This window comes from Bidens hawaiensis, unplaced genomic scaffold (assembly GCF_021521415.1).
Source record: "Bidens hawaiensis isolate Kalapana, Puna unplaced genomic scaffold, B.hawaiensis_p1.1 tig00042003_1, whole genome shotgun sequence".
Classification (NCBI taxonomy): Eukaryota; Viridiplantae; Streptophyta; class Magnoliopsida; order Asterales; family Asteraceae; genus Bidens; species Bidens hawaiensis.
The window spans coordinates 50455-73418 of NW_027497448.1; the positions used below are offsets into that span (position 1 = coordinate 50455).

At 35.8% G+C, this 22964-nt stretch overlaps 1 protein-coding gene and 2 pseudogenes across 1 annotated transcript; all 3 read right to left on the reverse strand.

Moving 5' to 3' along the window:
• Positions 1 to 617: 617 nt before the first annotated feature.
• LOC143593376 (early nodulin-like protein 7) lies at positions 618 to 1768 on the reverse strand. The gene is made up of 2 exons (XM_077073031.1): positions 1594 to 1768; positions 618 to 997 (listed from the first exon to the last, which is right to left on the reverse strand). Exons 1-2 carry the CDS (start codon positions 1766 to 1768, stop codon positions 618 to 620), a joined length of 555 nt encoding a protein of 184 aa, XP_076929146.1.
• A 6712-nt stretch (positions 1769 to 8480) lies between these two features.
• LOC143593378 (ethylene-responsive transcription factor ERF039 pseudogene) lies at positions 8481 to 9228 on the reverse strand (annotated as a pseudogene).
• A 7102-nt stretch (positions 9229 to 16330) lies between these two features.
• On the reverse strand, positions 16331 to 16729 carry LOC143593379 (dehydration-responsive element-binding protein 3 pseudogene; annotated as a pseudogene).
• Positions 16730 to 22964: the final 6235 nt, after the last annotated feature.

Consider the following 22964-nt stretch of genomic DNA (forward strand, 5'->3'; position numbering starts at 1 on the left):
TAGGCACTAATGATCTAAACAAGTAACAGAATAAACAGAAGAACTTATTCATTTTGATTCTTCCTTAAGTCCTTAAGAAATCGGTCTGTTTTAGGTGACATTTATTGTTTTATGCAACAATTTTTGTATATAATCAGCAAACGTGCTAAACCATTAAACAAAAACAACTTCACATTTTCTTGAAAGAGCTTCTATTTTATAAATATTACTAAAACATTAAATAAAGTTTAAAGCTGATTAAATTATTTCATTAGACTGCTAGACAAAAACTATTTTCAGATCTTGCAAGACAAAATTTTCAGAGCATAAATGTCCATATTTACAACAAAACTATTATACTTGCTGAACAAAATTTTAAAAGATTGATTAAAAAAATTGCCAACAATTTTCAGATCTTTGAAAAAATGAGTTTCATCAAACATGTTCATGCAAGTGAAAAGCAAAGTTCATAAAAAAATTAAACAAAACAAATAACAAATTGCTCAATTAAATCATTAAAAATCCAAATCAATAACACCCTAGTAAACATAGACAAAGCAATCAAAACCTCAAAGTACTGTCAATGCATAACAAAAACACAAATAAAAACTGTAAACATGACCAAACCAAAACTAAAACTACACCACGTTCAACACCAAACCAGCTAAAGCAACAATATAAACCATAACCGAAGCAGAAACCGCAACAGACGAACCAGAATCCTCGTATGTACCCGCACCAAAAACCTGAGAAGGCGCTGGTGCCATACCGTAATACGGGTTATAAGGTGCATCAGCAATAGTTGGTGGAAACTGTCTCAGTTTTCTCACGTTCAACATCATCTTCTCTCCTTTATAACAACGTTCCATGTTCCCACTAATGAAGTAAACCGTGCCAACTTTGTCAAGAGTAACTAAAGTGTTCCCGTCGTTGAAGTACGATATCGGATGAGTAGAATCACAGTGGTAGAAGCCATACTTGTCAACCAGCACAACTGAATCAATATTGTAATGAAACCCTATAACACAAAGACCAAAACAGTTAACAAATTAGTGATCAATAGCATAAATTAATAAAATTATTAAATAACAAGAGTAAAACGTTATTACAAAATAATGAGTGTTTATTTTATAAAAAAACAAAACGTAAAATTATAAAAACCATTAACTTAATCCCAAAGTTGATTACTAAATGTAAATCAAATATATTTTGATGACAACTAAAGTATATAGCATGTTATAACATTTGATAGTTATAATTATCTATTTGTCACAAACAACTACTATGATATGTAGACAATAATATTAACAAAAACAAAAACTTATAATATATTAATAATACAACATATTGAAAATAAGAAAAATTGTTTTATTTAACAAGAAAATAAAACATAAAAACCATTAACTTTATGCAATTATCTATTTTGATGACAATTTGACAATAAAGTTATCAACATTTTATGATTCATTTGATAATGATAATCATCTAATTCATCCATATGTAACAAGAAAACAATTGTAACATGTCAATATTGAAAATCAAGTTAATAATAATAATAATAATAATAATAATAATAATAATAATAATAATAATAATAGAGATAGTGAAACTAACGAAGAGAATCGCCTATATAAAACCGCCGTCGTGAAGCCCAAGTTGTGTAGAGTTCGGTTTCATTAGTAGCCGGAACCCGCCATCCCACGGTGTCTCCGACTTGGTATTCTTTTGCAACGGCTGTGGCAGTAACAAATGCTAAAACAAGAAGAGCTAAACAAGTGAAAGAAGACATTATTATTATTATTATTATTATTATTATTATTATGATTACTTGTGTAATTTGCAAGTGCAAGAGGTTGTAATATTAAAGGTTAATTATAGTGATTATGAATGACGGTTAATATGGTGATAATGATATGATGGTGGTTATATATAATAAGAGATTGTAGGGTTTTGGAGGGAGAAAATGGTGCATGGGTTTGAACGTGAGAACGTGAAGAGACTTGTACCGGATCAAGGTCTTGACTTTTGACTGTTCTAGTATACAAACGGTTTGAGTTTTAAGTTAGTTTTAAGATTGTTTTGTGTTTTAATATGATCATTGAAAATAAGTACAAAACATGTTTATGCTAAGTTGATCCTAACTCCTTAGACTATCATGAGCTTCGTTGAAGGGGGGGGGGGGGGGGGGGGGGACGACCACATACCGCCCCATCCTCGTTTTCCTCTCCGTTTTGGACGGGTTCGTTGTATTTACAACGGATGTGGGGGAGGGTTGGCCAATCAAAAGTTTTGATTTTTGGTTTATATTTTTATTTGTATTAAAATATTAAAAAGGTAATAATTATCTAATGATTGAACACATCTTATGTAACATTCTATAACTACGCCACTTTTTGTAAAACTAGTCATAGCTAACGAGCACGTCACGTGTCGCACAAGTCCGGTTATATATGCTTAGTTACCACTACGCGTAGTCTAATAAGACAGGCATAGTTGATATATAAATTGTTAGTATTATCTATGAAATAATACTTTTTTAGTCAATTTAGTTTTTATTATGTTTTTAAAATAAGAAGAAATGTAATGAATTCCGTAAGATTTAAATAATAATATTCGTTAAGAGTTACAAATTAAATGTAAGGCATCGTGATAAAAGTTTAAAAATCACCACGATAAAGAACAGTAGAACACACGTCCTAGTTGATTAATGCTGAATTAGCGGATGAGCACAAACTAATGATAGAATTAAATGTTAGCAAGTAACAATGAAAATAACGAAGACCATATTATTTCATAGATGTGACAATATATTATTATTTAATTAGTAGCACAAAGTTGAACTATGTAATACTTAATTTTAATCTAATGTTTATAGAATTAAAAAGTAAACTATGATAGTCTAATAACATGCCACAAATTTGGTACGTATAACACATTTGCTACGGAATAGTTACACCATTGATTAATAAATTAATTTGATACCATGCAACAAATTTGGTACTAGCCTTTCGTTTTGATATTGACATTGAGTTTGATATTGAAGAAAAAAAATTGTTCCTCATCTTCATTTTTTATGCTTGAGAACTAAGTTGATCCCGATCTACATAGGACACGGTAAAGCAACTTTGCGGTTTTGTAGCAACTCCATCTAGGGACGTTGCCATTAAGACCCCACTACCAGACTAACTGCCCCTGAATGCCCGTTATACAGTGAGCTTTGCCCCTTGAACTTCGAAGTGACTATTTTTTTTTGCTTAAAATCATATGATTCTCGCATAACTACACTTTCCAAAACTTGTTTTATATTTGATCATGATTTCTCATTTCTGTCACTAATAAATCCTAAATTACACAAGTTAACTGAATAACACTAAAATTATCAACATTTATCAGCAACTAGATTATGATTATAGGTGGACTTTGAGGAGGTTTATTATGAGGAGGATGTTTTTCTAGTGGATATAGTCCAAGGCATATATAGATATGTTCGATATAGTTTGGATCACTGCCATAAACACTATAGAACGATAGAATTAAAACACCATAGAACGATATTTGTCTTCCCTAAAATTTGGAAATCAATGTAGACCACAATCGACACTCAAATTTACTTGAAATCAATATCTAGAACAAAAAGAACGTGGCACATCGACTTACCATGATATTTTAGACTACATCTTACCGATAAAATGCACCATGATCTTTCGAATAGTTAATCAATAATCTTAGCCAACTTGTTCGATTAGTTATGGACTAGTGAGAATCACGAATGAATATTGAAGAATCGTGGAATACTGAAGAAAGAAATGGCTAGACTTTTTGTTTAAAACGAAAACACAATTGACAATATTACACCTTTAACAACTAATAAGAAGGTTAAAACTAAAACTACATTTACATTATTATTAATCAATCAATAAATCCATCTTCTCACCTTCTTAAACTAAATAGCCTTACTAGCTAACCTTACCCATAAGTCTAGCAGTTCCAAGTATTTTCTTCTATAATTTGTTACGATATCAATTCGCTGTATAAAATCGCAAAGTGAATTACATATTCGCATGCTCATGTAATTTCGCAAGTTGTTTATATGTACCACAACCACCGCACCGTTCACCACCACCTCCACGACAAATGTTTCAAAACTTTACAGGCAGGTGTTGATCAGGAAGGCATTGTATAGTCAATAGTGCACTCTTTTACACTTTGCTGCTAAAGTTGATGAACAAAAGATTACACCTTTATTGTCCATTTTATTTTTGTAAAAGTTATATTTTGTTAAAGTGAATGGGTCCATACAAACTCGAATTTTTTTTTGAACGCCGGCTAAATTACAAGAGTTAATCACTTAGGGGCTGGAAATTTTATTTTTTTAAAAAGGGGGTTACCTTAATGGCGGAGAGTTTTGAAAATATAGGGGTGTCAGGTAGTGTTCAGAAATTGCAAGAACTTTTGCAGATACGAGTTATCTCCCCTCAATTTGTAACGGTGGGGACTGCAAAAAGCAATTCCCCTCAATTTGTAATGGCGAGGAGTCTGTAAAAGTTACCTCCCCTCCATTTTTAATGACGAGGATTCTGAATGTTGTTATATCATTCATCAAGCAAGTTCTTCTAATCATTATTTCAATAATAATCTATTTCTTTTTAAAAGCCACTCTTGTCTCTATGTAGTTATACTCACCAAGAAGACCGGTTGTAAACATAGCCGTAGTATTTTATGGTTAATGGCAGTTGGGACCATAATTATACATTTTTTTTTTATTTTGTTTGAATTTGCAAATGGTTATGAGATAAAAAGGAAATAATACATGTGATTTATAATGCATGTTAGGTATATTGCATGGAAACCAAAATTAAATGTTGCATTATGTAGTTGATTTCAAAGTGCATAGAGAGTTCAAATACACCTGTTCACGTATGCAAAGGTGACCCATTTCAATCCATAACTTTTGCAGCCCCCCTGATTAACGCGTGTAATTTGGCCCCCTTTCAAAAGTATTTCTACAAACTCACACGTAGAGGTGAATAAGCATTAAAAGCACTAAAATATTCACACGTACCATCAATATCAAATGTGAATGGGACCCACACATTTCCATACACTCCCAAATTAGAATAACCGTCAAAGAAAAGCTAGATACAAATTTTGCAGCAATGCAGATTTCATAAGACTATCTTATATCGTGGGCCATCGAAGTCTCTTCACAGTGCCACGTAGGTATTGGGGGGCATCGAAGCTCCAGCCTACAATGTGCCGCTGTAGTTTAAAGCCTCTTAGACGCCTCATATATATATATATATGCGTGTGTGTGTGTGAGATGAAGAGAGGAGTCCCACCTTATCACCCATCGTCCCAACGATGCCCACTCATCGCGCCCCTCTGCGGTGTTTGGCTCCCAACGACGCCTATAGCGTGTAGTCTTATCGGTGTATTTGTTGAAAAATACCAAGTGTTCCATAAACCATGAGTGTGAAAGGGTGTGAAAGGGTGTTACGTGCTACAACATATAGTTATAACCAGTGGTAGATTTAGACGGAATTTTTTTTTCTACTGTATTTCATACAATGCAAACGATTTTTTTTTCCGTAGTTTATACAATAAACGAATTCTTTTTTACCGTATTTCATATAATATTTTTTTTAATTTGGTGTTAGATCGATATCATCATTTTATGAATTTTCTTTTTAAAGAATTGCTAATAATACTTTGTCGTTTCATCTTTCAAGCTCTCTAATTTTCAAAGAAACAAAATTAAACCATAAATCCGTAAACAATTCCAATTTACACATAAACCTTAAATCTCTAATCAATTCTAATTTACATTATTCATATATCCAATAAACCATAATTAATCATTCAAATATTTAATTGCCCATAATCAATTTTATATTGACAATTTATATAAACAAATTAAACAATTAAAATTTTAGATAAAAGTTGAAGAATACCTAAATTGAACAAGTAGAAGTCGAATCGTGCAGTGTGGAGGTCCAGTGACCGGAGGAGGGCAGCAGGGGGTCGAGGCATCATGGAGTAGACGACGGCTGAATGAAACTCTGTTTTGTTGAATGTTGATGTATTGCCTAAACAAACTTCCACGTAAAAGGGAACAACAAACAATGATTTTGTTTGGTTGGGCTTTAAAGTATAGTTGGGCTATTGATTTTAACTTTTAATTTGGTTGGACTTTAAGCAAATAGGGGTAACGTCATATTTTTTCAGGGGTAGCAAAACCAAAAACCATCAAAATAAAAAAAATTACTTTATTGGCTAAAAGTTGAAGGATAACGGATGATATCCCTAGTTAATAGCTGGAACTGCCCCTGATTATAACTATTATTAAACATACAACATATAACTAGGAAGCCTTTTCTTAACATACCGTAATCATACTTCTAAATCTATATCATTGATCACAAGGGGAATCAAACTCCTACCTCATGGGAGGAACATCGTTTTTACACAGTTTGATACCATTAGGCTAAAGGTCTATTGGTGGTTGAGAAATACATATCGTATACAAGAGTTTGTAGGAGTTGATTGATCTTTTGTGGCCAATTTTGGTTATACTTCTATCATTTCAATCTAAACGCGTGCTTCGTAACTTCATGTCTGTTGATTGATCTCTTCAGGCTCCACTCGTAGAACATGTCATTTCATTATTCTGAGAGTTGAAGTGATTCTCGTGTTTCATTCTTCTTCAACTTAAAACAAACCAATTTCACTTTTCAAACTAGTCGATGAAGAAAATAGGTCAATAGCATTAAGATAAATAAGATGGTTAGGCTCTTTTAGACACCATTTGGGTTGGTACTGAAAACCATGAAATGCTACCATGTTTAACCTTTTTATGACACATCTCCAGAATAGGCTACATAGAAGCCTAAGGGGAAATGATTAGTCTAGGCTATAGCCGACTCTGCTATAGGCTAGCTAGGAGTGAGCTGAAACAATGATATTTAGACACTCTAGAGCTAAGCACACTGCCCTATCCAACCTAAAAAGACATCCATTAGCAAACACTCTTTGAGCCTAAATGCCGATACTTAGGCACCCTTTGAGACTAGACGCCGATAGCTAAGCACCATTGGAGCTAAGCATTATGCCCCTTACTACTTTTCATGATTTTCAATGAAAGTGTGGTGATAGAGAAGGTAATGATGGGTTAAGACTAATCTCCATAGGGGTTCTCATTAGATTAACAAGCTTTCTGAACACATATATAGTTTGGTTACAATGCTACGTACATCCGGTAAATTAATACATCATTGACCCCACAAAGGCAAACTTCATATCTTTGTCACATGTTTTAGTTTAGGAAATCATATTTAATGTTTTTAAGCAGGAGGTAACATATTTCTCCGAACATCATAATATCGATTGTGAAAACATTCCTTACATACGATGATGTACGTTTTCGACATCAAGCTAGGGACCTCGAATCGAATCTAGCTATGTCATGTAGTATGATAATGACACGTGGGCATTTTGTATTTTTTGGGTACGAGGATCTACATACTAATATGTATTTAAAGGGGGAATTATTACTTATTAGTGTTTTGAGGACAATAATTAACAATTACTATACACTGGTTAATATTTCCCTGTTGATACATATGTAAGTCTAATAAACAGATCAAACAACTAGTTTTTAAATCAATCTCATTTACTAGCTAGCGGAATCACTAGTAAACAGCCGAGATCTCAGATCTTATAGGTGTTGGTAATTACCGAATAAGAAAGAAAAAGCATGAAGAGAGTTGGTGAGTTGTTGATAAGATATTGCGAAAGGTTGTTTCTAGCATGTGCATGTTTCACCTTATATAGGTGAAGGCATATCATGCTAGGTTTTCATTATATCGACCCAATGGGCTCTAAATACATGGTCTCGGGCCCAAACATACATTAACGATATTGTAAGCTAATAATTACAACGTGAATATTTATAAACAACACTAAAGACTATTATACAAAATAGGGTCTAACAATATATATAAGCTAAACATATCATGTGTATTGTACGATTTGTTTAGCTTATCATACGGACTAATTAAACTCATGCTTTTATAATCAATGCTTGGATCAGGGGCAAACGCTTATGGAAAGATCGCTTGGATTTAAGAAAAGTTCGCTTATATATATCGGTTAATTTCTTATTTCTAAAATTCTGTTTAAAATCTTGTTTCTACCGGATCTATAACCAGAATAAATAAATAAATAAGATTTGGTTTGACAAACGTACACAACCTTGTATGAGCTCTCATACGACTTATATGATCATTTGCACGTGTCGTACCATCCAATATATGGCGTCGATCATACGATCATATGACATTATAACATTGTACGACCGTATACCAGGTAAGTAGTGCCTCATTAGTGTGACACTAATGTTTCATTATACAAGTTAACATTTGTTATTATTATTATAGCAACTTTATTTTCTTAAAACAGTCTAATCACATATATAAACAATCCCAAAGGATTGATCCTCCGGCTCAAAACTCGGGCACGTTAATATTATTCGAACCATCCAACGTCTGGTCCGATGAGGATCCTAGAAAAATATCTGAATCCGCCACCACCCACGACGGATACATCCACTTATCCGTCGTGTCCACCATAAACTCTTCTGAGATTAACGACGACTCACACCACCCATCTAAACTCGGAAGCTTAATGATTTCACATAACTCATCAACCATATTATTGCAAACATTATCCGGAGACTTGATAGACTCACCATTTGATGATATCAATGGAGGCACCATATTATTCTCTGGCAAGATAAACTCTTGCATGGCGGCCGCTTTAGCGGCCGCTTCTTGAACATCACGTGGTGAACAAGAAGCCGGTCGAGGTAAAATGTCTTTAAGTTGCGGGAAGTTTAGAACAGCCGCGTTTCCTTTAATAGATAACGCGGCAACATCATGAGCTCTAGCGGCCATCTCTGGGGTAGGAAAACTGCCTAGCCAAATACGTGTTTTCTGTCTAGGTTGTCGAATCTCGGACACCCATTTGCCCCATCTACGCCTTCGGACTCCTCGGTACACTGGGTGCTTAATGTCACTTGCATGGTCTCCTGGATGTGATCTTTTGTTGATCTTAGGAGACGCGGGTGCGGCGGGGGAGGAAGAAGAAGAAAGATTGGTGGGTGCCATTGATGTTTGTCCGTTAAGGAGGCTTCAAACAAGGTTATATGTAGGCTCTTAAGTAGTAGTAGAAAAGTGTTGCATGATTGTACGTAATATTCACTAATTTAGTGGTGTCCTTCTCCTTCTTGAGAGTTCCAATCTATTTTTGGACAATGATGTAAAATGATAGTAAATTTAAGAGTATAATAAGGTGAGTGTGTGTATATATATATATATTTGATGTTTTAAGAGAAAGGTAATATTCGGTTTTTTATATTTTTATATAGCGTACAAACACCATCCCAAAATGTATTGGGTGTTGCTTTATACGATTACTAAACCGCCACATCAATTTTACGTTAGTTATACATTTGATTGTTTGTGAGAGAGGAGACATTGCATCTCTTCCGCCTCTTGTTTACAAATTAATCTAGACACTTGCCACCCCGCAACGATTTTGTCCGTAGGCGTCTTGTCCGGCGGTGCATCGTCACGCAGACAAGTAAAGAGATAAGATTCTAGATCCACTCGTGAGCCCAAGTAAACCATAAGATGGTCTTAGACTACGGCCGCGGGTCCACTTTTCCACCATGAAAGATGCCCACGGGCAGAAAAACATGTCACCAACGGAGGTGATAAAAAGTACATTACGGCTAATTCTTAGGCCCAGTCTAACGTTCCTTAAAGGCAACATCCAAGATAAACGGAATCTCGACTGCATGAAGAGTTAATCACAAGGCGCCATCATTGTGCCCTATATAAGTGTGTAAAATGGGAAATGAGGAAAAACATAAATCTAGTTAGATAAGATAAAAAATTTAGGGCAAAACAGGGCTTTTTTACACTCAAATCCAACAAAAAGTTAAAGTAGTTGAGTTATACATGCATAATTTGAAATCACAATGGCATTGGGCTTAGAGTTTTAGTATAATTCATGTACCAAGAGAGGACAATGTTGGGGCAGATGCCTTAGCAAATCTAGCATCATCTTTGAATATCTTATAAGATGATATAACGATACCAATCAATCACATATTTTCTCTAGCAATTGGGGAACAGGAAGCAATGGAAGTAACAACGGATCGTCCTCGTTCTTATCCACCAACAGTCACGACCAATCAGAAACCGTGTACATGATCTCTCACAAGAATAGAAGGTTCCACTGATAAAGACAACTAGTTCAATTCTTCTCTACCTTTCCAGCTATAAAAAGTATTTACTAATATAGTGTTTTAAGAAGCTTTTGTTTCTCACTTCTTAATTTATTTTTGAGAAAGTTACATAAGAAAATAAAGAAAATTTGTGAAGGTCTTTTCTAATGTTTTAAAAAAATTCTTTTTATATTTAGTAGCTATTTTCCCAAAACAAACAACGAACAATTTAAAGGAAAATGTTTCAATAGTTTTTCTGTTAATAAAAAATTTAAATAATTTTTTGTTATGAAAAAAAACAAAATTTCTATAAAAGTACGTTTTAAAAGTTTTTCTATGGAAAGAAATATTTGATAAATAAAAAAGTTTATGTTAAAATTTTTCCCTATTGAAAAACCGTTTTTTCCTTTAAAAAACATTAATAATTTTCTTTTGTGTATTTAAAAAGACCTTTAGCTGCATAAAGAATAGTTCCTATTTGTTTAAATATAAGAAAAATGTTTTTTTTAAAGAAAATCATTTTTTTCCTTTTTTTTTTTTTTGAAGAAACTCCTTGTTTTGAAGTTTAAATAAAAACATTTTTATTATAAAAACGTTTTTAATAACATATTTTCATTTGAAAAAACTTCAAAGAAAATTGTTTCTTTAAAAGAAAATTTGGTTTTAAATTATATTTTTAAGAAACGCCTTTTAGAAGAAAAAAATTAACTTTACAAAACAGCGTTTTTTAGAACTTGTTTTTTAATTAGATTGAAGAATATAAAAGAATTTTAAAGTTCAAGATGATTTATAAAAAGCGTGCAAATTCAATCTTTCGTATGAACTTATAAATATAACTAAAACAAATATATCATTTTGTGTAGTAGTGTTCAATGTTGAATATGAAATTTTAACTTTTTGTTTTTCATAATTATTTGTTGTCAAATAAATTCAATAATATATGCGTCGCACATTTTAAATGATGTCAAAAAAATTAAGAGAACATACAGAATTGTATAAAAACATTATTTATTTTAGTGTTCAATTAGTATTATTGTTTTAAAATAAAAAAGATAAAAAGAGAGAAATGACATGGTCCATATCTTGGTTTATTTGATAAATCTAAGAGTGAGAAACTAAAAAAATTATCAAAATTCTTACCAACTTTACTTTGGGAAAAAACTCATCAATTTTCGACATTATCTATACTACGATCATTAAAATTGGTGGCGCCAGTGGTTGATTTTTTCATTATTATTTTCTTTGTTTTTAAAACAACAGCTTGAGTTTTGATTAGTTTTTTTTAATAATTTTACTATTTTATTTTTATAATTACTTTTGAATATATATATATATATATATATATATATATATATATTAAGTTTTAAGAATTTTCAGTGTAGGATGTTTTATAAAGTTTTAAGTATGCCGTTGTGACTTCCTTATTAATTTTTATCTATGTTTCAATATAAATTTTATTTAAAACAAATTATTCAAATTATCCAAACACAAACGCACACATATTAATTGTTGTCTAATGGTTTAATTATGTTTTGTGTGTGTGTAATATGACGTCGTTTTCCCTTTTCTTTTGTCATTCTTAACATTATATATAACGCGTTATAAAATTTTGAATATACCGATGTGACGTTTTTTTTAATTTCTATCAATGTTTCAATAACTTTTGTTAAATATCGAACAACATTGGTACCAAACCGTTGTTAGTACCGATATTCGTTTTTATGCTTTTCGATCGACTTAAAACGCGAGTTTTTTTATTGCATAAAACTACTTTTATGTAAAGAAACTATCATATATAAACTTTTTTTATTGTAAATAATATGGACTTAAGGCGTACGCCTACCTAAACAAATCATATTGTGTTAAGAATAATGTATTTCAGGTGCGGTGCATGTAGTATACTGATTTTATGTACCGTAGAACCAAGCTGATTCTGACTGAAAAAAATTGGTATCGAAAATGATATTATCAAAAGTGATTTATGGTTTGGGTCGATGTAACATGTTTTTGTTCCTTTTTAAATATTACGTTTTATAAAATTCCGAATATATTATTGTAAACTTGTAAATAAGGGCTCGTTTAGTTCGTGGAATCCAATGGAATGGGTCATGCTAAACATACCCCCCTCCCTTGCTAACCATACACTCCTCATGCACTTTAATTTCCCTTTAGCATTTGTAATTGACATTTAAGTCCCTCTTATTTTATTTTATAATTATCTCAAAATATCAAATAAAAAACTATTAGGTTTTTATTTTTGTTTTACAAATTTTTTAATATATTTTTGTTATTGATATTATTATTTTATTTATTTAAGATCTTATTAAAACTTTGTTTATTTTTTTACATGTATTAAAAAGTTTTATCTGTTTTCTCTAGTTAGTTTTTTTATTTTTTTATAAAATGTATTAAAAACAATTTGATTTTTTTGTTAGGTTTAGATACATGAGTTAATATTACATGAGAAAAGAGCCAAATTTGTTTATCAAGTTGTATGTTATTTAACCTTTTTATTTATAAAAACTAATATGATTTTTTTGTAAAATAATGTAAACTATCTCTTAATTTTATAAAACGCTCTTCAAAAAGATTAAAACAAGTATAAAAAAACATTTTTTTAAAACAAGAAAAACAATGTTTTTTAGATAAGAAAAAACGTTCTTCTAAGTAAGAAAAAAATATGTTTTTATTAAATGATTTTAAATATACATAAAAAGATAAATATAAAAAAATTATAAATAAAAATAGAAAAAATGCTTTAATAAAAATAATAATGATAATAAAAGATAACAAAATGACAGAAATACAACAAAAAGGTCCAAATCGTATTAATGTAAAACCTTATGAAAGGGGTATTTTAGTAAAAATGGATGAGGATGAGGTACGGTTAGCAGTACCCAATGAAATTTGAAAATTTTCAATTGAAAATAGGTTTGGTTGGCTGTTGATTGAATTGGAATTGGAAAACTTTCCATCAAGTAAAGGAATTCAACTTTCCTTATCATATTCTCAACTTTCCAAGGAAATGCTTTAGGGCTACCAAAACACCCTCTCCTTTCCAACCCAAAAATCATTTTGAAACCTTTCAAGAACAAACAAACCAAGAAAATCAACAACCAAAATATGAATCATAATTAAAATTGTAACTTGAAGGTTAATAAAAATAAAAAAATCAGTGGAACAACAAAAAAAAATATTAACAAAATAGATAACCAAAGATGAACAAAATAAAAACCATAACATGATATAAAACTAGATGCCAAGAAAAAACAAATTTCCAAAATAAATTTTGAACCTAGTATTGAATTCTTTTTCAGTAACATAAAAGGATTTGTGATGTTAAACAAAAAGACTAGAGAGTGACTGCATATTCCATGGAGTAGGTCTGGGAAGTAGATGGTGAGTGTGAAAGAGAAGAGATCAAGGTTAATTTTGTGATTGCATTTTTATTAAATTCCAATTCCTTCAATAAATTACCAACCAAACAAGTCATAAGTTTCCATTGGAATTAATTCCAATTCCTTCAAATTTCTATTCATTTGAAGGATTCCAATTCTTACACAAAAAATCTGTAAACCAAACGGCCCCTAAGTTTGTTTCCAAAACTCACTTAGTTCATCACCGATGCCATGAAATTCCGGATAATGGAATTAAATGCCTTCTCCTAATCGACTTTGAAAATAAGAATTTTCATTTCTGTTTCTTTAGCGCATACAGTCAATTCATTAACGACAAGATGACCATCTGAAATGTTCCTCCCAGCACATAAGATTATTGTTTGGCTCCAATGATCAGACAGATTAGTGAATTACCTACTAATTAAGAAGAGACATCAATGTACTAAAGATAACATTCTTTGTTATCTTTTTTTATTGAGTCGTCAAGTCAGGTTTTATAAAACTTTGATGTAACCTAACATTTCTCCTGTATTTACTATTACTTTTATTACCCAGTTGGGACAAAGTGAGGTGGACCAAGACGTTTAGGGGTTTGTCATTGTTGGTTTGTGCATGCAAAATTATTTGAATAGACAGGAATAATAACATTTAGGGATAATAATGAGCCATTAGGTCTTTCAAAGGGTTGTACTATGGACTTGGTTCATGTTATCTACCAGAATAACCGGTGGCCAGTTTTCTTTTAAGAGATGACGGGTTGATTAAAAACCATAACAAGATTGATAATTATTGTTATGAGACGTTTAAAAATTCCTTAATTTCACTTGAAATGACCATTTTACTATTACTTCTAATTATAAAAACAATATTCGTGTATAAAGTTCTCACCTGATTGTCCGTGTACATAACCTCTTAACCAATTTTAATGAACTAATTCAGTTTATAAACAAACTTGTGGCTAAATTTTCACAATCGATCTTCTTAGCCCTAACATACTCTTTTCCTAATGGAAGACAACAACGAGTTCAAGGATTACGTCTGGGGTACGTTACCTATGCACCTCCTTAATGTCAACATAATTTAGCCGAACCATAACGACTCAATCATCTGATGAATTTTCATTTTTATTTTTAGGACAACAAAAAGATTATATAAAAAGATGATGGTTAGGAAAAGCTAACCAAACGTTAAAGACACACAATTACATGAAAAGAAGCAAGTCTTGAATCCGCTCGGAGATTTTAAGTGTTTTGTTTATAACGATAAATTAAGTTCGTGATTAGTGTTTCTAGTTAGAACAAACTAAACCTCTCTCTCTCTCTCTCAAATTGCCATATTTTTAGACGTATTTTGAGACTTTAGCTTAAAGATTTTAATATACCAAAACTTAGTCCTTTCCTATTTTTAATTTTTATGGTACAAGTGACATGAGTGTGTTAAACCTTAAATAAGTTTTGCTAAGATATTTTCACTTTATTTTGTGTTTATAGTTTTCTGAGTTATTAAAATAAATGGGAAAACGGGTGGCTTAATCTATCAAGTGTGTTTTAATGTGACTTACTTTTACAAGAGGAGGATCATTTACATTAATATTTTTTTCTTATCCTTTTTATTTGGTTGGTTGTCGAAGTCATAGGATCATTTACATTGATATTTTTAGCTTATTCTTTTTATTTGGTTGGTTGTCCAAGTCATATTTTGCTTTAATTTTTCCAATATTTAGGATTTTACTATAGTTTTTATTCCTCCTTAATTTAGGATGTATATTTGGAGAGAGACAAAGTGTAGTTGACCACGACCGCCCCTGACCTCTTGACTGATTTCTATGAATATAATCTCTCTATAAATGATTTGTATGAAGGGTTAACCATAACAGCTCACAAGTAAAATAGCTAACTGGTTAAACAGAAAAAGAAAGTCAAAGATAAATTTATTGAAAAAGATGAATAAAAGAAAGAGAAGAGATAATAATAACTATGACATGTATAGAATAAAAACACTTTTGAGTTGAGAAAAGCTATGAAAACCCAATGTAAGATCGTTTTCTTATCTTTATACATATATAATATATGTTGTTACATTTAATACAAACATTAAAAAATTAAAATTTGTTTCGTATTTTTTTTATATTTATTTTTAACTTTTAAACATATTTTTTAGAATGGGGAAAATGTAACTTTACTTTTATATTTTTTATTAACTTTAATTATGAACCACAAGTTTCAAGCTTTAATTAAAAAACGTATGGTTGAAAATGAGTTCTAGAGTATTCTAAACACAAATGAGTTTTTATTTTATCTTAACCCAATGATAATTTTCGTAAATATAATTGTAGAGTTTGCGACTTTGAGTTGGAGTTTATTTATTATGTGTGAGTATTATTAGGAATTAGAGTTGGAGTAGGAAATAGGTTAATGTTAATTAGTATTTATGTGGTATTCGTTCTTGATAATATTGAAATAGTCGTGATGAGTTATCACAAACATATCAGAATTGTTGATGTTACTTTAATTAGTCCAACATTGTATGTATACTATATTTTATCATATTATTTATATGTTCATTTAATTAAATAGATGCTGGATATATTTTTTAATGAATAAGATCATTATTTATACATTGTAAGAAATATCAAATCGTAAAACCAACCATATCAAATGCATTCTCATGAGATATATTCTTTTGTAAGTATACAAATAAATGGGCACCCACAAACATGATATACGGCTCCCTTCTTTGTCGTAAAACCAACCATAAACTCGTTACACAACGACGACTCACACCACCCATCCAAACTAGGCAACTCAATAATCTCACCCAACTCATCAACCAAATTACACACATTACCAGCAGATGACAAACTATTGCATGGCAGCTGCTTTTGGGGCAAACTCTCTGGCAATAAAAACTGTTGCATAGTAGCTGCTTTCGCAGCAGCTTCCTGGACATCACGTGGCGCATGAGATGCTGGACGAGGTAAACTGTCTTTTAGTTGCGGGAAGTTTAGAACCGCAGCAGTACCTTTAATAGATAAAGCCGCAACATCATGAGCTCTAGCGGCCATCTCTGGTGTTGGAAAACTGCCTAACCAAATGTTAAACTGAAGAGGTAGGTCCCAGCAGAGCCCAGTTGGACCCGCAAGACTCACCTTAAACAGGGACGTCTGCGCAGAAACCAACTGGATCCGCAGGACCAACCATGCTCAGAGACGTGACGTCCTTACGCGCAGTACGCAAGCTGGTCTCGCAGGAAATGCCTCCCAATGGTGAAGGACTCCGCCTGTCCCCGCAGCCTCGGATACAAGCCATTAGGGAAGGCCACCCGCGTAGCAAGGCTACACGCACAAGGCACTTAGCTCTCGATCATTCAGTGTCACCTGAAGGAATGAGCGAAGCCGGGAACAATCCCGCACAAGGGCGGGAGGGGGAATACTCCCGCCCAAATAAGCCAGTCCGTAAGATACGGGAAGATCTTCTGTACTGTACCTGACGAGGTATGGGAAAAAGATCTGACTAAAGATACGACAGCTTATGGACAACAGTATGACGAGCAGCATGCTCCTACACTGTATGCCACTATTAGCCGCTGCCTACTCACCAACTCTTGTCATACCACGTGCGTAGCCGGCAGTTGGTGGAAAAGGAATAGTATACAGCAGGCCTGGTCGCTATCAGCCGCTACCTACCCACCAACTACCAGCAGGGCACGTGCGTAGGCTACTGTTGGTGGAACAGGAACACTGTTGCAGCCGGCCATACCTCCTTGGAAACCTACCTTCGGCTATAAATACCACAAATGGTATGACCATCTTATCTTATCATATCTTATCTTATATCATTATATTATACCTGATATCTGCTCTAGCAATCTCTTAATATACATTTATATTTAAAGAGCAATCTAGTCTGATTCTCACGCCGGAGGGTGGTCACAAGGAGGAACCCCCCCTTCTCAGTGACAAGCTCACGGTGTCTGTTTTGCAGGTTATCAGAAGAACCATCTTCTCAGGGTCTAACCCCTCGTGGGAAACATCTATCTAACCCCTAGGTTAACAGTAATCTTCCGGGGTCCGGTTAGTGTTTCTTCATTGGCGCCATCCGTGCATAAAGCTAGAACTACATTTTTCTCCAGTTTTTTCAAACTTCTACAAAGATGGTTAGAGAAATTCCGGTAACCACAACCCCAGCTACTGGGGAGAATACCGGCAACACAGTTTTTACAAACACTACCCCGGTTACCCAAGCCGGGGCAAGTGAAGTAAATTTTACGAACACTACCCCAGTTACTCATGCTGGGGCAAGTGCAGTAAATGATCGCCTACTGGGATCCACTGATACCCAGTTTGAGAAACGAAGATTCCCCCGCCAAACTCTCGATGAAGTTAAGGCATGGGCGGAGACACGACAAAAGGAATTCCAGGCTGAGTTGGACGAACGCTTGCGTTCCGTACAACAGGCCGACGAATTCGAATACTGGGAGGATGACTCGGAGGAATCCGAATCCGACGCGAACCCTCGCCATAGGGCAAAAGGGAAGCGTAAGGAAACGGAATCCCAACCGAAAAGGCATTTTGGACAAGCCTTCAAACCAAAAAGCACAGGTGGAAGTCCACGAGACTTCTCCAAAACGTTCAGACCAAACGTTGCAAATGCGGGAACGTCCAAATTTGCAAGGGACATTGCGGAAGCAATCGCCCCAAAAAGTGCCAAACAAATGTCAAGCATAGGCACATATGATGGTATATCTGACCCCGATGATCATTTGAACAGATTCATAGCGGGGGCAACCGTCAGTAGTTGGACGGAGCCTACATGGTGTTACATGTTCCAAATGACATTGGTCGGAGCCGCTAGAGCGTGGTTCGATCGTCTACCGGTCAACCACATCTACGACTGGGCAGACTTCCAACAGAAGTTTAGCAAGCACTTCAGCCAGCAAAGAAAGTATACAGAGGAACAATGGACAATCCTCAAATGCGTTCGAGAGACAGATGAATCTTTGCTGGACTTCATCACTCGCTTCAACTCGAAGAAGCTTAGTCTGGGTAACATTAGCGAAGATCTTGTTCGCGCTGCTTTCATACAGGGCGCGAACGACCCAGAGCTCATCCGCACCTTAACAGGTAAAGATGGCATGCCATCCACATGGGATGCCATCATGACAGTAGCTAAGCGCTTTGCGGAAACGGAGAAGCAACTGGGTAGAGATCTCCCACAGAGCACAAACCTCTACACCCAGAAAACAAGAGAGGACAACGTTCTCACCGCCCGATTAAACAAAAAGCGGAAGCTAGGCATTTGGCAGTCAAGGGTAAACTTTGACACCTCATCCGGCTTGCAGCATCGGTTAGGCGGAAGGGATAACGTACAGTCCAAGAACTCCAGATGGACGCCGCTCACCAAAAGCGTCACCGAGATATTCGCCACTGAGGAGCTCCCATGGCCAAAGCCTCAAATAATCCGACATCGCCACAATGCTGATCGGAGCAAGTACTGTGACTTTCACAGGACAAAAGGCCACACCACCGAAGAATGCATAGACGTGAAGGACATGGTCGAAGCATTCGTCAGAGATGGGACGCTTGCGCACCTCGTGGCGCAATAAACGCTGAGCAGGCTGATGCGTGTAGAACCCCAGCTCGGGGAAACACGAATAAAATTCCAGCTTCAAGGTGGAGACTACATGCTGCGTAAAGAACGAGATCCCGAACCAGGTGCGTATCGGCTCGATGACACTCCCATCCCAACAACATGGAAGGGAGCTCATTTACACAGTTTGCATGTAAATCAATTCCAAATTTGTAAAGAAAAGGCCAAGAGCCACTTCTAATGGAAATGATTCTCCTTAAAACATTGATGCTGATAATTTTACATTTGTACTTTATGAACTATCAACACTAATATGCCGGTTTTTACCGCATAATTACGTGAAAAGTCGTTGCATGGGGAAGGCGGCATAACCCGCATAAACCCAAAAAACGACAAACCTTCACGCAGGTCAGTTGAAGGGGAAAAGTTAAGTTATCCCACTAAATGAAAGTGCCGGTCTAACCGCATGAATCATGAGAGGAAACTGAACACTAACCTATCAACAACCAAGCGTTGAACGGTTAATTTTATCAACACGAATATGCCGGTTTTTACCGCATAATTACGTGAAAAGTCGTTGCATGGGGAAGGCGGCATAACCCGCATAAACCCAAAAAACGACAAACCTTCACGCAGGTCAGTTGAAGGGGAAAAGTTCAGTAATCCCATTAAATGAAAGTGCCGGTCTATCCGCATGAATCATGAAAGGAAACTGAACACTAACCTATTGACAACCGCGCGTCGAACGGTTCAAAACAAATTCTTAAAAGGATGAGGAAAACCTACACGCAGGTCAGATATGGGTAAAGTTTAGCCATCCTACTAAGTGCAAGTGACGGTCCTACCCGCACAATCACGAAAGAGGAAGCAAAACTTCACACCTATTATCTACCACGTTCAAAGGTTAACTTATCCTCAAGAAAGGATGAGGAAAACCTACACGCAGGTCAGATAAGGGTAAAGTTTAGCTATCCTACTAAGTGCAAGTGACGGTCCTACCCGCACAATCACGAAAGAGGAAGCAAAACTTCACAACTATTATCTACCACGTTCAAAGGTTAACTTATCCTCAAGAAAAGATGAGGAAAACCTACACGCGGGTCAGACATGGGTAAAGTTTAGCCATCCTACTAAGTGCAAGTGACGGTCCTACCCGCACAATCATGAAAGAGGAAGCAAAACTTCACACCTATTATCTACCACGTTCAAAGGTTAACTTATTCTAAACACTTGGAAAATTGCTAATTTAAACTAAAGTATGCAAGTCATATAACGTTTATAAAGCAAGGAATCCAATAAAAGAAACGGTCTTATCCGCACAAAAGATTTATATTTCATAAATATTCGTTACAAGAATGGCCGGGTAACTACCCGCCTACAAGAAAATAAATCTACACAAGCTAAAACTATCCTAGCAGTGGGAAGGGATCTTCAGGATCAGGCTTCAGGGCCACTTCCACTTGGACCAGCCCCATCAGTAGAGCGTGGCAGTTCAAGGAAAGCTTTGAGGATAGCTAGCCCATCATCAGCAGCAGCAACTTCGTTTACCTTCTCCACCACCGGATGCGGGAAGGCGGCGTATTGATTTACTGCTTGGTCATATATGGCTTCAGTATCAACATTGTACAAAGGGAAGTTGGAAGGCGGGACGCCTTTCTCAACGAACCCTAGACCAAGCAGGAAGCCGGCCCGTTCCCCATCCTCGTGAGAAGCGTTGAGGGCTGCGCTCATAGCATCGTCGTAGGATGTCTCTGAGAAGACCCGATGCACAACCTACAAAAGAAAATATACAAGTGTTAAAACCTTTTCTATTTACAAAGAAAAGCGTGAAGACATCTTGCAGAAAGAAGAAAGCGATTTCGGGAAAATGCTTGCCTGAAAAGGGAAGTATTTGCCGGAAATCGCTAAGAAAAAGAAGAGAAGGGTGAAAGTGTGGATTACAAAGAGGTCTCTCCCCCTTTATATACTAATCGCAATTAATGCGATGAATTTAATGCGGAGGAGAGAGAAATCGAAGGTGCAATGAAACTATGACACGTGGCAAAAAGCAAGCTGGCAACAGCTGTTGACAGGACGCGTACCATTAATTTCGCGGCCACGCGCCCGAAAAATCGCGCCCACGCGCCTGAAAAGTGTCTGGAATGACCATGTACTGTCACGTCACCATAACTTCCTGCACGTCCTGACACAGTCAGAAGAAACCGTCGCACGACGTTTCAGAGGTTTGGACTGTTTCTATCTTTCCACCAACCTTTCGAATTTCAAAATTCAAAATTTAAAAATATTAAAAAGTAAGCGGGAAAATACCCCTTACCTTGGCAAACAAGTAACCGTAAGACGGATGCGGGTACAGAGTAAAGGCAAAACCCTTCACATACCTAGCACCCGCAGGGAATTGAAGCCAAGTAAAACCTTGGCAAACAAGTAACCGTAAGACGGATGCGGGTACAGTGTAAAGGCAAAACCCTTCACATACCTAGCACCCGCATGGAATTGAAGCCAAGTAAAACCTTGGCAAACAAGTAACCGTAAGACGGATGCGGGTACAGTGTAAAGGCAAAACCCTACACATACCTAGCACCCGCAGGGAATTGAAGCCAAGTAAAACCTTGGCAAACAAGTAACCGTAAGACGGATGCGGGTATAGTGTAAAGGCAAAACCCTACACATACCTAGCACCCGCAGGGAATTGAAGCCAAGAAAAACCTTGGCGAACAAGTAACCGTAAGACGGATGCGGGTACAGTGTTAAGGCAAAACCCTTCACATACCTAGCACCCGCAGGGAATTGAAGCCAAATATTCCTCGGCAACCAAGTAACTATAAGACGGGTGCGGGTACAGTGTAAAGGCAAAACCCTTCACATACCTAGCACCCGCAGGGAATTGACGCCAGGAATACCTTGGAAGTAAAGTAACCGTAAGACGAGCGATGGTACAGTGTTAAGGCAAAACCCTTCGCATACCTAGCGCTCCGCTGGGAATTGAAACCAAGAAGGATCTTCTGGGCAATGCTTGCGGAAACGGAAATAACATCCCCGCATAGCGGGAACGTCGAGAACTACGTTGTTTGAAGCTCCAGGATGGAATTGGTGGTTTTAACATAATTGATCACTATGTTCAAAACTACCAAAACCTCATGGAGAATCCACACAAGTGGGACTCAACGCTCCTGACTTGCGAGGAGGTTACAGACCTACCCGCATCATACCCAAAGACCAAGCAGGAAACTCGGGAATTTCTGCAAGTGACAAGGACTTCCGCGGGAAGAATCCCCATGGAAAACCTTAAAAAACCCTTTTCAAAACCCTTTGCTTAAGTCCAAAAGTTCACCTCACTTTATTAAACACGCATGAGAAGAACATTGGACTGGGGGGACTTGAAGAGGTAGGTCCCAGCAGAGCCCAGTTGGACCCGCAAGACTCACCTTAAACAGGGACGTCTGCGCAGAAACCAACTGGATCCGCAGGACCAACCATGCTCAGAGACGTGACGTCCTTACGCGCAGTACCCAAGCTGGTCTCGCAGGAAATGCCTCCCAATGGTGAAGGACTCCGCCTGTCCCCGCAGCCTCGGATACAAGCCATTAGGGAAGGCCACCCGCGCAGCAAGGCTACACGCACAAGGCACTTAGCTCTCGATCATTCAGTGTCACCTGAAGGAATGAGCCAAGCCGGGAACAATCCCGCACAAGGGCGGGAGGGGGAATACTC

Bases quoted from the DNA above. Each gene is read 5' to 3' on its own strand.
- LOC143593376 (XM_077073031.1), bottom strand. From the start codon at position 1,768: ATGTCTTCTTTCACTTGTTTAGCTCTTCTTGTTTTAGCATTTGTTACT. The intron at 998-1,593 runs GTTAGTTTCACT...TTTGTGTTATAG, and splicing joins TTATATAGGCGATTCTCTTC to GGTTTCATTACAATATTGAT.